Consider the following 17,642-nt stretch of genomic DNA (forward strand, 5'->3'; position numbering starts at 1 on the left):
AAGTGCTCTCTGGAGCAACACCTGTAAGAGAGAGCAGGAGGCAGAACCTGGCAGGAGACATGGACTGTAACACAGGCATATCATAGTCCTCAGACAGTCTCAGAGAGCTCTGAAGCTGGCCTTTCAGAGATGTTCTGAAATGAGGCAAGGGGGTCAGGCCTTGTACCCCCACAGGGACCAGTCATTGGATGTGGCTGCCCTTTGGGGAGGGGTCATTATCTTGAGTGAGGCAGTTCATCTTTGGAAGAGAACATTGACTGGGGGGGCACATAGCAGGTAACACTCCCTGCAGTCTTGGTCCTGAAGGGGACATCTAGGGGTACATCCAGTGTCAAATGTAGGTGACTATTGAGTAATTCATTCAGGAATGATGGTAACTTGGACCAAAATGTTAGTGGTGGGAGTGTTAAGAAGCAATTGGGTCTGGCAAGGATTGAAGGTAGATGGATTTGAAACATCAGAGAAGGATAAGAGTTGAACATGACATTACATGCATGTAGTTTGGCCAGATGTGGTAGTGGGGATCTGAAAGTGCACAGTTTTCTAAGATGGCTTTCTAAGAGTTGACCTCAAAAAAAAAAAAGTTGACCTCACCATCGGCTCCTAACACTAAAGGTTACATTAAACAACTGCAAAGACCTCTCAGGAGAATAAGAACACCTGAGTCCAGTGTTGTGGTATTGCTGTCTCTTCAGAAGGGAATCAAGTTAAATTTAGTGATTGCCTTAACCTGGGAAAATGGGGTGTAGTGGGGTGGGCAGAGCATGCTACTCAGATGTGTACCAGTTTGCATCTATCTGACCTCTACACTAGCCCCGCTCTGATCCATACCCACCTTAGGTGAGGATGCTGATGCTCAGGATATGATAAAGCACAAATCTGAACTGATTCTAGAGCCCAAGTTATATTTTTTCCTAAGGTATAAACAGCTGATCATTGTTTAAACTTTGTGCAAGTATTTTACATTTTAAGAATCAAAGCTTTGCATGGAAAGATTGAGTTCCAAGGTATAACTTTGGACAGTCATAGTTGTTTGAAGGAGATTGGGTGGGAGTGAAAAAATGTTATGGGTGAATTTGAGATGGTAGCAACCCTGTGCCCCGCATCCCTTCCCTAAGATAGAACCCAGCCTGAATTCCTCCTAGAGTCCAGATTCTTAACCACTGTGCTGTAATGCAGCCTGGCATGGACTATAGAAAGCAAAGGATTTGGAGTTTGAAAGGCTTAGCTGTGAACCCTTGCTCATTCCTTTCTAGCACTGTGACCTTGGGGAAGTTTTTTAACTCCTTTGTGCTTCAGCTTCCTCATGTATAAAATGGAAATAATAATATCTGTCAGTCATTGTTGTGACTATTAGATACAAGAACCCAGGACATTTTTAAAATATGCAGTAAACGCAAAACAAATGACAACTATGTTACAAGGAGGGGCATGTGTCCTCCATATGTTATGTGGATTAGACGACTTGTACCATCTGATATTTCAAACCTCATAAGGCTTTTTTCGTGGGAAAGTTTGCCCCAAAATGAACTCATGACATAGCAGTGGCTTTTTCAGTAGTTTGTGATGAAACAGCTGGCCTGTAGGTTGACTCTGAGTCTCCAGGCAGAAGCCCAGCAACAGAAGCCTTGTATATTCAATGGCTCACACATTTGACTCTTCCTGGAATGAGTTCAAAGTTTTTAGTTTAGTTATATAATGGTTTCATCTGAAGGGGGAAAATTAAGATGTTAAAAACGTGTACAGTATACTACTTCTAAGTCCTAGTAAAAATATTTTTATCAATGTTATCTAAAATTACTTATTTCTTGAATGCCCGGTCATATATAGAAAATATGCGTAATAGTTTTCATTCATAGTTGTTCTACAGATGCTTGTACCATATGTTTTCATCAAGTTTGTGGATGTTTTTTCTTCTTCAGGTCATTGTTTTTCAGACATACACAAATCAGAGCCCTATACCCATTGAGGCAAAGTATGTTTTTCCTTTGGATGATAAGGCAGCTGTGTGTGGTTTCGAAGCGTTCATCAATGGGAAGCACATAGTGGGAGAGGTAAGGGGGGAAATGCATTGTGACTGCTTTTTGTTTCTAAAGTCAGTTTTCCATTTACCCAAATCTTTATTTGAGTCCCTACAGTGTGGGGCTGAGTAGAAGCCTTATCATAAAACAAAAGTATTATTTGAGGAACTAAGTATTTATACAGTTGGCCTCCATACACAGCTCCCTCCCTGATTACTCATTCCTGTCCCTACCTGTCCACTCGTCATTGGTCAGTGCCTTGCAAATTGTTTGCCTGGGAACTTAAAAAAAAAATATGATTTCAATATCAAACATTTAAGGGAAGCACATTGGAAAATTGGTGAAGCCCTTATATATTTTTGCAAAAACTGATCCTCTGCATCCTGTTATAAAAGTAAAACTGGGCAGTGCCCTCAGCAGTCTCCCAGTCTCTCTTGCTTCAACAGCGTTTGCATAGAACAGACCCAGGGATACCTCTTCTTCCAGCTTCCAACCACCCTCAACCTCTTTCCTAGTCAATGCCTTTGGAACCATCTCAGCCATCATCTGCCTCCAAGACCAGCCTACACCATTTTTTTAGCTTACTTGTTGTTGCCAAGCAACCATGAGCTCCCAGATTTGGCAGAATTATTCCAGTGAGGTGGAAGCCACCATCAACCACCTGGTCAACGTGCATTTTCAGGCCTCTTATACCTACCTCTCTCTGAGCTTCTGGTTCAACCCCAGCGATGTGGCTCTGGAGGACATGGACCACTTCCTCCATGAATTGGCTAAGAAGCACGAGCATCTCTTGAAGATGCAAAACCAGTGCAATGGCTGCACCCTTTTCCAGATCGTGCAGAAGCTTTCCCAAGATGAGTGGGGCAAAACTCAGGATGCAGTGGAAGCCACTATAGCCCTGAAGAAGAACCTGAACCAGACCCTTTGCCATGCATTGGGCTCTAGATTCTATCTGCACAGACCCTCATCTCTGTGACTTCCTAGAGAACTGCTTCTTGGATGAGGAAGTGAAACTCATCAAGAAGATGGGCAACCATCTGACCCACCTCCACAAGCTGGCCAGCCCCCATTCTGGGCTGGATGAATATCTCTTCAAACAGCTCATCCTTAAGCACAACCACGAGCATTTGCAGCCCAGAGGACTTTGAAGGGCCACTCTGCATCTCCCTGGTGTCTGGCTTCTGCCTGAGTCTCTCCATGAAACCACTAGGAATCTCTATAACCACCCTGGAGCCCTGTCCCATGCCTTGGACCAAATGGAAACAGTAAAGTTTTTTGCAAAGGAAAAAAAGTCAAACTGAATTGAAGGCTGTTGGTCTAACTTTTTAAGAAAACTTGTAACAAAAGAAGTAACAGTTGATTCATTCTTTGTTTATTCTAAGGATTAGCCCACAGTTGCAATAATAACAAACATTTCATTAAATTTAAGATGAAGTCCTAAACTTTTTTCACTATTAACTTAAATATTTTGATCCTAACTTAAAGAAAATTCTATTTAGTTGGCCTTCTCTGATTCAGATTCTTATTAGATAAGCATGATCATTGCCCTCCTTGGTGTGGCTCCATGGTTAGAGGGTTGGCTCTCCCACTGAAGGATCCTGGGTTTGATTCCTGGTCAAGGGCATGTGCCTGGGTTTTAGGTTGATCCCCCACCCCTGTCGGGGCATGTGTGGGAGGCAACCAATTAATGTGTCTCTCTCACATCTCTCTCTCTCTCTCTCTCTTCCTCTCCCTCCCTCCCTTCCATTCTCTCTAAAAATCAATGGAAAAAATATCCTTGGTTGAGGATTAACAACAACAACAACAAAAGAATGATCATTGATGATTATTTTATATAGTTTCATTCATCTTAGACAGACTCTTAGTTTTCTCTTTTTGCATAGGTTTTAATGATGAAGTTTTCCTTAGTAAAGTCTGAAATCACTATTCATATGATGACTGGTGTAAAAATCATCTTTTCCAGGTCAAAGAGAAGGAGGCTGCCCACCGAGAATACCGAGAAGCCATCAGTCAAGGCCATGGCGCTTACCTGATGGACCAGGATGCACCTGTAAGGCTGGATAGTCTATCCATTAGTCTAGCACACTTATAAGAAAGGGAAAAGGAGTTGGAAGATGATCTGAAATATAAAATTTATGCTAGTAACTAGGAAAATTTAAATTATTTTGGCTGTACACCTTCACTTGCTATTAGCAAAGGGAGGTCAAGCTGGTCAAATCCATTGGGCTTATCTAAATAATGTGACCAAACAAGTAAGAGCCATCTCTGTCATTGGGAACTGAATTTCCTAGAAGTGACAACAAAAAGAAAACATTTGAGATTCATAGTTTTCACCTTCTGATAAAAGAATGTAATATAGCCCTGACCAGTGTGGCTCAGTTGGTCGTCATCCCGTGCACCAAAAGTTTGCTGGTTTAATTCCCGGTCAGGGCACATACACGAATCAACCAATGAATGCATAAATAAGTAGAACAGCAAATCAATGTTTCTCTCTCTATTTCTCTCTCTCCCTTCCTCTCTCTCTAAAATCAATCTGTAGAAAAAGAGTGTAATATATTTACGTGTTTCCTAGAACTAAGCTCACCTAACAATTCTATTTTCATCAAATTATAAGCTAGGGAGGCATTTCTGAGGGTCTTGAGATAGGCCCAGGTTCTGTTCTTGCTGATTATTTCTTTCATAGGAATTAAATATAGAGAATCTGGAAGAAGGATCAACTATCATGTCCACTGGGTTTCTTTTCTTAAATATAAGATGTTTTAAATGTGCCCTTGGTAGATACTAGATTGCAAGCAGTCAGTTTCTAACTAGTATCTCTAGTGTAGATATTTAGTTGTTTTTAAAGATGGGCCATAGGTTTCAGGATCTCCTCTGAGTATGAAACATTGCCATAGTATTGTGAAAATTTGATGTTTGGAAGGGAGAGTTATTAAGATTGATATGGATTTAAGGGATAAATGCTTACTTTTGACATCTAACATACCCATTTGCAGAATGAGGGGTAAGCAAGGAAGAGTTCATTGTTAACCAGTTACAGTCAACCTTGCTGAACTGTATGTATTTTAAAAAAAGCCTGACTTCTTTTGGCAGACTGCCACTAAGCATTGTGGGGTTATTGTCATAAATGAATTGGTTTGTATGTTTCCTCCTTGATGCTTACATATTTCCCTAGGAATATGACCCCCTTTAGACATCACACTGTCCCACCACTGGGGAATGGCTCTGAGTCCCCATTAGCACCACCAGTGCTTGGCTTGTAAGCTCTTTTCGTGTTTTCTGAGGAAAAACCTGGCAGGTTGAAATTCCAGTAGTTCTTGTAATAGGCTTAACTAACATAGAGTGGATGTACATTTGAATCACAAGCTAAGTAACATGTTTCTGTCTCAGGATGTCTTTGTTGTAAGTGTTGGAAACTTACCCCCCAAGGCTAAGGTTCTTATTAAAATTACCTACATCACGGAACTCAGCATCCAAGGCACTGTGGCCATCTTCTTCATGCCCGCCACAGTTGCACCTTGGCAACAGGACAAAGCTTTGAAAGAAAATATCCAGGTTTGTATGCTTAAGATAAGATTTAAAGAATCTTTTTTGTGTGTGTGATTTTTGCATAAGGGAAAAAAATATCTAAAATAATCTAATCTTTTTGGTATAAAGTCAGTGTTACTGACATATATGCATTTAGACACATATAATGTTTATAAAATAAAAAGAATAAAGACAGATATGCTTAATGGGCATATTTTTATTCTGTTTAGTCACTTTTAAAAGTTTGTGTCTATGTTATATGTTCATCATGAAGAATTCAGATAAGTCTACAGAATGCAGATAAGCCAAAGATGAAAATTTAAACTATCCTTAATTCCATAGCTGGACATAGTGACCCAAAGCTACTGGTTAACACTTTGGTATAGATCTATTCAGACTTCCTACTTTGCGTGTATATGTATGTGTGTGTTTGTGTGTATATATAGGCATGGATGTGTGCATGTATTTATATATATAATTGAAAAGGTCATAAATTATCCATTACCTTTTAGAAGTTACTGTGATTCCATGAACAGACTCTCAATATCTCACTACTCCAAAGTGAGACCAGCTCTCTTGTTGCTGCTATAGGTTGCAGCCTTGGTGACATTACATTCAGCTTAGAATCTCATTGTAAAATTTGATACTTATACATACCTGTGTTTTTTAACAGGATACAGTAGAGAAGATTTATATAAAGGAAATAGGAAAAAAGCAAAGGTTAGTACCTAAAATATAAAACCTGACAATCATACAATGGGCATTAGTTTTTTTATGGCTTAAATTTTCATTTAGAATTATGTAAAGCAGTGTGGCTCAGTGGTTGAGTGTCGACCTATGAACCAGACAGTCACAGTTCGATTCCGATTCAGGGCACATGCGTGGGTTTTGGGCTCAGCCCTTAGTAGGGACTACACAGGAAGTAGTGGATCAGTGACTATCTCATCATTGATATTTCTGTCTCTCTCGCCCTCTCCCTTCCTCTCTTTGAAATCAATTTAAAAAAATAAAAATATGTATTTTAAAAAATTATGTAAAACAATTACAGGTAGCTGTTTAATATTTAAGATATTAAACTAAGACAACTTTCTCTTCATTTTTGGTAGCTTCTCTCTGAGTATGTCTATTGAGATGCCATATGTGATTGAATTTATTTCTAGTGATACACATGAACTGAAAAAAAAGGTTAGTAAATCTTTGCTTTATTTCTTAAGAGCTCTTATTTTAACATTAATTTTATGTTATGAAAGCAAGACATGCACATAGTTTAAAAAGTGAAATGATACTATCGACAACTTCTTATAAACTGCAGCAGTTCCAAGATTGTGAACCATTTTCATATTTTAGCTCTTTTTTGATGGCCTACAAAGATTTAAATAAAAACTTTTTGCTGCTGTTCTTGAGTCATCTATTTCAGAAATATTTTTTTGACTTCCTGTTATGGTAGATGACAGTTTGATTTCCTTACCCCTGCAACTCATCTCATTCCCCACTTTTTCTCTCCCCTTCATTCCAAAAGTTATATTACAATTTTTGGTTATATCAAGCCAGTGTTTACATTATTATGACTGTGTAAATGATGTTTACTATTAAACCAAGAAATGTATTATAATTACATATTCTTTTTTCTAACTTTTAAAAAAATTTTATCTTTATTGTTGAAAGTATTATAAATGTCCCCCCTTTTTCCCCATCCATCCCTTCTACCCTATACCCTTCCCCCTAGGCCTTTACCACACTAGTGCCTGTGTTCATGGATTATGTATATATGCATATAAGTTCTTAGATTAATCTCGTCCCACTTACCCACCCCCGCCTTCCCTCTGAGATTCTTCAGTCTGTTTCATGCTTCTATGTCTCTGGATCTATTTCGTTCATCAGTTTATTTTGTTCATTAGATTCCACATATGGGTAAAATCATGTGACACTTGTCCTTCTTTGACTGGCTTATTTTGCTTAGCATAATATTCTCCAGGTCTCACTATGCTGTCTCATAGGGTAAGGGATCTTTCTTTTCTACAGCTGCATAGTATTACATGGTATAAATGTCTGAGAAGATGCTTGATGTGATTTCAATCTTCTTGAACTTGTAGAGACTTGTTTTGTGTCCTACCATGTGTTCTATCTTTGAGAATGTCCCATGTGCACTTGAGGAAAATGCATATTCTGAAGCTTGGGGGTGAAATGTTTTGTAAATATCAGTTAAATCCATCTGATCTAGTGTGTCATTTAGAGCCACTGTTTCCTTGTTGATTTTTGTCTGGAAGATCTATCCAATAAAGTCAGTGGGGTGTTAAAGTCCCCTACTGTAACTGTATTGCTGTCAATCTCTTCTTTAAAGTTCTCCAGAAGTTTTTTTGTAGTTGTTTTTTCAGCCTGTATGAGTCTTTTGTTCTGAGGTGAGTCTCTTTTAGACAGCATATATTTGGGCCTTGTTTTTTTATCCATTCAGCTACCTTATGTCCTGTGATTAGAGCATTTAATCCATTTACATTTAAGGTTATTATTGATAGGTACTTATCTATTGCCATTTTATTTCTTTATGCCTGTTTCTCTCTATTTCAACTTCTTATTACAGCAGTCCCTTTAACATTTCTTGCAGTGCTGGTTTGTTGGTGATAAACTCCTGTAGCCTTTTTTTGTCTGGAAAGCTCTTTATTTCACCATTTACTTTGAATGATAGCCTTGCTGGATGGAGTAGTCTTGGTTTCAGATCCTTGTTTTGCATTACCTTGAATACTGCATGCTATTCCCTTCTAGCCTGTAGAGTTTCTGATGAGAAATCAGCTGACAGCCTTATGGGAGCTCCTTTGTAGGTAACAGATTGCTTTTCTCTTGCTGCCTTTAATATTCTCTCTTTGTCTTGAGTTTTTAGCATTTTAATTATGAAGTGTCTGGGCATGGGCCTCTGGGTTCTTCTTGCGTGGGATTCTCTGTGCCTCCTGAACTTGTGTGCCTTTTTCCTTGACCAGGTTAGGGAAGTTTTCTGCCGTTATTTCTTCAAACAGGTTCTCTAACTCTTGCTTACTTTTGAGCTCTTCTGGCACTCCTATGATGTGAATATAGTTAAGTTTCATGTTGTCCCACAGCTCCCTTAAACTGTCCTCCTGATTTTTAATTGTTTTTTCTTCTTGGTTCTCTGATTGAGTGATTTTTTTACCCCGCCTTCTAAATCGCTGATCTGGTCCTCAACTTCCCCTAATGTTTTTTATTCCTTCCATTGTTTTTTTTATTTCTACTATGTCATTCTTAATTTCTTCACATTTTCCATTCTTTTCTCATGCTGTTGAGCATCCTTATGACTAGTACTCTGAACTCTATATCTGATAGATTACTTATCTCCATTTCATTTAGCTCTTCTTCTGGAGAACTTTTTTGTTCATTCATTTGGGGCTTGTTTTTTTCTCTCCATGTTTTGGTTGTCTGTTTGGGTTTGTTTCTGTGTATTAGGTAGATCTGCTAAGACTCCCCAGTCTTTTGGATGGTCTCTGGTGTAGGCCAATGTCAGACACTGTTTGTGACTAGCCTTGAGTACCCTGTGTGAAGTTTTCCATACTCCACAGCTTGTGGTTCCCTCTGCTGGGATGTATTTGAACAGGACCAAGATGTACACCAAGGTCTGCTTTTCCAAGTCGCGGGTCCAGAAGCATATCGGGCAAAAGACTCAAAGCATCCAGAGGCTGTTATTCAGTCTCTTGATGAGCCTCAGGCTGTAGAAATGCCACAGGGTGGGGTGGCTAATTGTTATCAGTCTCTTAACAGTCTCGGGGTGAAGAAACTCCACAGGGTGGGGTGAGAGGTTTTCTAGCAGGGTGGGGCAATTGCTCCCCCCTCCCCCCAGGCAAAAGCTGCTTAGAAGGTAAATGCCTGCCTAAGAAAGATGTCCTCTGCAGAATGGGGGAATGACTCAGCACAGGGATCCAGATGACTGCCCTCTGAGCTCTCTACCCCCTGCCAGCACCCCTAGATTCTCCTCCCACAGCTCTAATCCACTCTGCCCGCCCTCCACCAGAGCCCAAGGTTAGTGGCTGAACATGAAACTTTGTGCATTGGTCCTTTTAGAGGGTGCCTGCATTTCCAACCATCTCTCCCTGGAAGACAGAAACCCTACTGCTTTTCACAGCCAGATGTTATGTGGGCACCTTTCTCAGTTCTGGTGCTTTGTGCTGGGGAACACAGCCTGGGGTTTAGACTCCAGAGTTCTCAGTGGGAACCCACCACAGCTGAGCTATCCATCCAGAATTTCAGCTGCTGCCTGTGGGAGCCCAGTCAGCCCTCTCACGCCTCTGCATGTCCTATCAGTCTTTATGCGGTCTTCACTTTTTGTCCTTGTGCTCTCCAGCTGGTCTTCAGTTGCAGTTCATTATTCAGGACATTTTTTCTATATTTTAGTTATAATTCCTGTTTGGTCCTGAGAGAGTGTCAGTGTAGCTTCCACTCAATCTGCTGCCATCTTGGAATCAGCATCTATATTTTTAAAGTGATTATTTTTCTAAAAATAGTTTATTGATTTTTAGAGAGAGAAAGGAAGGGAGGAGGGGAGAGAGAGAAACATCAGTGTGAGAGTGCAACATCAATTGACTGCCTCCTGCACACCCCCTACCGAGGCTGAAGCCTTAAACCTGGGCATGTGCCCTTGAGCGGGAATGAAACCCACAGCCTCCTATTGCATGGGATGACGCCCAGCTAACTGAGCCACACTGACCAAGGCTTAAAGTAATTTTATGTTGGCCCTGGCCAAGTAGCTCAGCTGGTTAGAGCATCATCCTGATATGCCAAGGTTGTGGGCTTGGTCTCCTGTCACGACACATACAAGAAGCAACTAGTGAATGCATAACTAAGTGGAACAACACATAGATGTTTCTCTCTCTCCCTCCTGCCTTCCTTCTCTCTCTAAAAAATTTTTAAAGTTTAAAGTAATTTCATATTTATAAAAATATAATTTTAAAAGAAGGTGTAATTCTAGAATTTTGGGTGAGTTTTCCATTTTACTTTCCTAAGTTATGACCATCTGATGTACTTTCTGCTGTCTCCAGAGAAGTATAACTGAATTCACAGATCTGTCATCTTTGGGCCCAGGGTTTGAGACTGTTTTAATCTTACCTAAATTTGACTATTTATATCAGCCTTAGAATTTCAGTATGGTCACACTTCTAAAACCCACAGTTCATAATTTTAGAATTTGTTACTACATTGTTGATTCTTAGTGGAGTTATATAAGTTATGCAAGGTTTTGCTACTTGACAGGTAAGTGCATATTGATACTATGGTATTATTTCATTACTCACTTTGTTGTCATGGCTATTTGTTTGTAGAGCACAGACTGCAAAGCTGTGATTAGCACTGTGGATGGGAGCTCCTTAGACAGCAGTGGATTTTCTCTCCACGTCGGTTTGTCTGATGCATATCTCCCAAGAATGTGGGTTGAAAAACATCCAGAAAAAGAAAGCGAGGTATAGTCATTTTTACTTAAAAGTAGGAGACTATTGAAAAAATATTTCAGAATGAATTATTTAAACTGGAAATTATTGCTAGTCTTGAAAACCAGCATTACTAAATGGGCTCTCCCCACCCCAAGATTCTACAACTAAAAATACTGATTATATCAAGCATGACAAACTTCTGAGATTTCAATCAAAACCCCCATATGCCTTAGTTCCTGGGAAAGATTGTAATTTTTATCTTAATCCTCAACAAAAGAAAAATCTTCTTTCATGTTTTACACTGGTTTGCCTGAATAGTTTTTAAATATTGATACTGTAAAAACAGATACAAAATTATTTATTGCCATACAACCATTTTGTATGGCTGTGACAAAGAATCTCCTTACTAAAATAAAAATTGAGAGTGACATCAGCAAGATGGTTGAATAAGATGTCCTTTGCATGTATTTCCCCCACCCCCCTTTGTATGTATTTCCCCCACTAACAATAATTTGGTATCCATCCATCCTGCCTGCTTGTGTTAGAAGTTTGGGATCTAGGTAGGAGATTGTGAAACCCTAGTGCAGTCCAAGACCTGAGCAGAGTCATTGTGAGTGAGTAGCCAATTCACTGACCATGGTCCTGGTTGATAAAATAGAAACAGCTTCATATCCCTGAGAAATTGGCTACAGCCCAGTTTGGCTCAGACCTGTCATCAGTAATGTACACCATGGGACCCAGTGGGAGTCAGGTCCACCTGACTTGGTCCCAGCTGTGGACCCTGGTGTGGCCAATGAACTGGCTCTAGGTACTGTCAGCTATGGTCTGGGACCCCTTGGAGGTAAGGCTACCAAATTCAGTCAACATACAAAAATCAATAGTATTTCTGTACACTAAAAACAAACTTTCTGAAAAAGAAAACAATATATTTACAGTAGCATCAAAAATAATAAAATACTTAGGAATAAATTTAATCGATGAGATGGAAGATCTGTTCACTGAGAACTGTAGACATTGATAAAAGAAACTGAAGAAGACACAGATAAATGGAAAGATATCCCATGATGAAACCACAAAACACCATGAATAGCCAGAGAAATCTTAAGAACAAAGCTGGAATCATCGCACTTCCTGATTTTAAATTACACTACGAAACTAAAATAATTAGAACAGTATGGTACTAGCATAAAAACAGACACATAGACCAGTGGAACAGAATTGAGAGTCCAGAAGTAAACCCATGCATATATAGTCAATGAATATTTGACAAGGGAGTCAAGAATACACAATGAAGAAAGCGTAGTCTTTTCAATAAATGGTTTTGGGAAAACCAGATATCCACATACCTTTTGAAATTGGACCCCTATCTTATACCACTCACAGAAATAACTCAAAATGTTTTAAAGACTTAAATGTAAGTTCTGAAACTGTAACTTCTAGAGGAAAACATAGGGAAAAAGCTCCTTGACATTGGTCTTACTAACAAGCTTTTGGATGACATCAAAAGCACAAGCAACAAAAGCAAAAATAAGTGGGACTATATCAAAACAAAAAATTTCTTCTGCACTACTAAGGAAGCAATAAAATGAAGAGGCAGTCTATGGAATGGGATAAAATATTTGCAAACTACAGTCAAACCTTGGTTCGCAAATGTCTCCCATCTCAATTTGGTTTCACAGAAAAAAATGTCTTGGTTGCGGACCAAAACGTTTGTTTTGGTCCTGACAACCCTTTCATGCTGATACCTCAGCATGATGGAAAGCAAAGCGTCTCTTAGGCAACAAACAAAGGAGAGAATGCTTTTGTTGCTGGCATAATCAACAATAGCACAATTTTAAAATAGAGGCCACCAAGAGTGCTAATGTTGCTAAGGATGTGAAAGTGCTCACAAAACAATAATCACAGGCAATTGAAGAGGTAGAAAAACTGTTGTTGATTTGGATAAATGAAAAGCACTTGGCCTGTGACAACTTTCTGGAGGCAGTGATATGTGAAAAAGTGAAGATACTGCATGCTGACCTGTAAGACGCCCCTGGAACAAGTGCTGAAAATGAGTCATTTAAGGCTAGTAGGGGGTAGTTCGATTAGTTTAAGAAAAGTATTTATTTATAGATTAAATAGTACATTAGAACATGTACTATATATAAGAAAGGTTAAAACGGAATTATTTGTGGGTCTGGAACAGATTAATTCAATTAACACTATTTCTACTGGGAAAAAATGATTTGGTTTTCAAACAAATTGCTTCTCGAAAAGCCTTCCAGAATGAATTAAGTTCAAGAATCAAGGTTTCACTGTATATGTATCATATAAAGGGTTAATATCTGAAAAATGTAAGAAACTCATACAACTCAACAGCAAAAGCACTAAAGATTTAAAAATAGGCAAAGGACTTGAATAGACATTTTCCTAAAGAGGACATACAGATGGCTAACAGGTACATGAAAAAAAAAATGCACATCACCAAACAACAGAGAAATGCAAATCAAAACCACAATGAGAAACCACCTCACACCTGTTTGAATGGCCACCATCAAAGAGACAAAAGACAAGAAATGTTGGAAAGGATGTGGAGAAAAGGGAATTCATGTGCATTGTTGGTGGGAATGCAGCCACTATGGAAAACAGTAGGAGGTTCCTCACTACTATATAAAGTGATCAAACTTTGGGACATATTTCCAAAGAAAATAAAATCACTATTTTGAAGAGGTATCTGCACCTCAATGTTCATTGCAGCTTTATTCACAATAATTAAGGCATGAAACCAATCTAAGTATCCATCAACAGATGAATGGACAAAGAAAATGTGAGATGATAGATAGATGATAGATAGATAGATGATAGATAGATAGATAGATGATAGATAGATGATAGATAGATAGATAGATAGATAGATAGATAGATAGATAGATAGATAGATAGATAGATATTCAGATAAAAGAGAAGGAAATCCTGCCATTTGCAAAATCATGGATGGAACTTTGGGGCATCGTGCTAAATGAAATAAGTCAAATAGAGAAAGACAAATACAGAAACAGTTGAATGGTAGTTGCCAGGGGCTAGGGTTGGGGGTTAAAAATGGGAAAATGTTAGTCAAATGATACTTACTTCTGATTATAAGGTGAATAAGTTCTGGGCATGTAATACACAGCATGGTGACTATAGTTAACAATATGAATTATATACTTGAAAGTTACCAAGAGAATAGGTCTTAAATGTTCTCACTACAAAAAAAAAATTATGTGAGGTAATAGAGATGCTAACTTACCTTATTTTAGTGATCATTTCACAATATATATGTGTATCAAATTATCACATTGTACATCTTCAACTTGCACAGTATTATATGTCAATTATATATCAATAAAGCTAAGGGGAATTTTTAAAATTTTTATTTGATTTTAGAGAGAATGAGAGGAAGGGACAGACAGAAAGAGAGAGAGAGAAAGACAGAAACATCAATTTGTTGTTCCACTTATTTATGCATTCATTGATTGATTCTTGTATGTGCCCTGACTGGGGATCGAACCTGCAACCTTGACGTATTGGAACAACACTTTAACCAACCGAGCTACCCAGCCAGGGCTAAGGGAAAATTTTTTAAAATTGAAACTTAATGACAAGAGATCCACCACAAAACAAAAGACACACATAGACTGAAAGTAAAGGGATAGAAATAGATATTTCATGGGAATGGAAACAAAAAAGCTGAGGTAGCAATACTTATACCAGACAAAATAAACTACGACAAAAACTATCATAAGAGACAAAGAAGAACAAAACATAATGATAAAGAGATCAATTGAGTTAGAGGATATAACCTTTGTAAACATTTATGCACCCAACATAAGAGGACCTAAATGTATAAAGCAAATATTAATGGGCATAAAGGGAGAGATTGACAGTAATACAATCATGGTAGGATATTTTAACACACCATTGATATCAGTGAATAGATCTTCCAGATAGAAAATCAACAGGAAACAGCAGCCTTAAATGACACAATGGACCAGATGGATTTAACTAATATTTTCAGAGTATTTCATCCCAAAGCAGCACAATATACATTCTTTTCAAGTGCACATGGAACACTTTTCAGCATAGATCACATGTTAGGACACAAAACAAGTGTCAGTAAATTTAGGAAGATGGACGTCATATAAGCATCTTGTCTGACCACAACAGTATGAAATTAGAAATCAATTACAACAAAAAAACTGAAAAAATACACAAACACATGAAGGCTAAATAACGTGTTACTAAACAATGAATGGGTTAAAAATGAGATCAAGGAAGAAATCAAAAGATACCTTGATGAAATCCCAACAACCCAAAATCTACAGGACACAGAGAAAACAATCCTAGGAGGGAAATTCATAGCATTGCAGGCCTACCTCAAGAAATAAAAATCTCAAGTAAACAACCTAACCTTACCTACACCTAAAGGAACTAGAAAAAGAACAAAGCCCAAAGTGAGTAGAAGGAAAGAAATAATAAAGATTAGAGCAAAAATAAACCAAATAGAGTCTAAAAACCCCCCACAAAAGATCAATATAACCAAGCACTGGTTCTTAGAAAAGATAAACAAGATAGATAAACCTTTAACCAAACACCTCAAGAAAAAAAGAGAGCCCTGGCCAGCATCGTTCAGTGTTTAGAGCGTTGGCCCACACCCCAAAGGTCGCTGGTTTGATTCCCAGTCAAGGGCATGTGCCTGGGTTGCAGGTTCAATCCCTGGCCCCCATCAGGGTGCATGTGGGAGGCAACCAGTTCATGTTCCTCTCTTACATCGATACTTCTCTCTCTCCCTCCCCACCTGCCTTCCACTCTCTCTGGAAGAAATATCCTTGGGTCAGGATTTAAAAAAATAATAATAATAATAAAAGAAAAAAAAGAGAGAGGACCCAAATAAAATCAGAAATGAAAGAGAAGTAACAACTGACACCACAGAAATACAAAGGATTAATAAGAAAATATTATGAACAACCATATGCTAACAAATTGGACTCTCTGGAATAAATTCCCAGAAACATACAAATTTCGAAGACTGAATCAACAAGAAACAGAAAATATGAACAGACCAGTTACAACCAATGAAATCAAAGCAGTAATAAAAAAAAATTAGTATTCTGTGGTGTAAATGTCTGAGAAGATGCTTGATGTGATTTCAGTCTTCTTGAACTTGTAGAGACTTGTTTTGTGTCCTAATATGTGGTCTATCTTTGAGAATGTTCCATGTCTCACATTCTACTTTTTTTTTGAATTCCTATTGTTGAATAAATCTTACTCTTTTGGGTTTTATAGTATTATCTTACCTGGTTAAAAAGGTTTAGAATCTTACAAGTAGATCTTTTCCAATAAAAATGGCACATTTATGCCAAATTCTGTAAACCCTAGCTCTATGGTATCTCTTGCTTTGTACCTAAGAGGGATGCCTGAAATATTATAGCACACAAACTAAATTCTCTCCCAAGTGCCACAGGTGAGCATGGTAAACCGATAACCCCTTTAGTCACAGGAGTAAGTACAATTTAATTCATCTTTTCTGTAATCATGGGTTTTTGTACATTTGGTGTGCTTAAATGAAACACGCACACGTGCCTACATTAGTGTGTTGATGTCTCTCCCTGTGAGGCTTGTAGAATTTTTGTGCCAGTTGTTCCCATGGCAAGTGGTACCTTCCCACTAGAGTCAGAGATCTAGGGAGAAGCACTTTGCTTTAGCCCAGGGGATCTTCACAGGTTTATAGGGGGGCATTCTTTACCCTCTGTTTACTCTGTCCCAATCACATGTCCATTGTTTAGAGAGATTGTGTGGGTGGGGTTTTGTATCAAAATGTTGTGATCTTTTGACACATAAATTCATGCAAATTTGAACAAGCCAGACCAGTTTAAGTTATGAGAAGCATCAGTCTAGTGCATTTTTCTCCTTTTAGGCCTGCATGCTTGTTTTCCATCCAGATCTCGGCATTACTTCCCCTGACATAGCTGAGGAGAGTGAAGTTATTATTTGTCTCGACTGCTCCAGTTCCATGGAGGGTGTGACATTTTTGCAAGCTAAGCAAATTGCCCTATACGCACTGTCCTTGGTGAGTGAGAAACAGAAGATAAACATTGTCAAGTTTGGCTCAGGTGAGTGCTCTTTAACTGGAATCCACAGTGTGCTTCCTCCTTAATATCAGCATATTCATGGGTAGAGGTGACGTCTGTCAGCACCCCTACTTGGAGTTAGAAGTAGCATAGCACAGTGTTCAAGAACTCTGGACCCAGGTCCCTGGGTTCAAATCCCAGCTCTGCCACTTACTAGCTTTAGGTATCACCTTGGGCAAGTTACTCAACTTTTTGTGCCTCAGTTTCCTCATCTGAGGGTAATAGTCCCTACCTCACAGTGTTGTAAAGAGTAAGCTAATGTATATAAAGGTTTTGAAATGGCCTCATTCATAGTAAGTGCTATATAAACATAACAGTCATTACCATCTGAACCAGACACAAGACCCTTGGTCCGATGAGTATGAAGGTACCAAGGGTGTGGACAGAACATTTGAAATTAGCACAGTAGTAGAAAGTTTATAAGGAATGATCTCATCAAGCATCAACTCGGCCCAATTAGAAGATAGGTAATGTCATCTCCAGATGGAGGCCCAGGGCCATCTCAGCCACCAGAAGAAGGCACT

General features: G+C 38.7%; 1 protein-coding gene and 1 pseudogene across 2 annotated transcripts in view; both read left to right on the forward strand.

Moving 5' to 3' along the window:
- The window catches only part of PARP4 (poly(ADP-ribose) polymerase family member 4), an 85,453-nt gene that overhangs the window by 39,513 nt on the left and 28,298 nt on the right, over positions 1–17,642 (forward strand). Inside the window, exons 16-22 of the mRNA XM_081126678.1 lie at positions 1,923–2,054; positions 3,985–4,071; positions 5,409–5,573; positions 6,220–6,266; positions 6,653–6,731; positions 10,862–10,999; positions 16,905–17,100. Coding sequence (XP_080982804.1) covers positions 1,923–2,054; positions 3,985–4,071; positions 5,409–5,573; positions 6,220–6,266; positions 6,653–6,731; positions 10,862–10,999; positions 16,905–17,100 — 844 coding nt within the window. The remainder of the gene's footprint in view (positions 1–1,922; positions 2,055–3,984; positions 4,072–5,408; positions 5,574–6,219; positions 6,267–6,652; positions 6,732–10,861; positions 11,000–16,904; positions 17,101–17,642) is intronic.
- LOC308553553 (ferritin light chain pseudogene) lies at positions 2,626–3,169 on the forward strand (annotated as a pseudogene). The gene has a single exon. The product of its transcript is annotated as a ferritin light chain pseudogene (transcript).

Source organism: Miniopterus schreibersii, assembly GCF_964146895.1.
Source record: "Miniopterus schreibersii genome assembly, chromosome: 2".
Classification (NCBI taxonomy): Eukaryota; Metazoa; Chordata; class Mammalia; order Chiroptera; family Miniopteridae; genus Miniopterus; species Miniopterus schreibersii.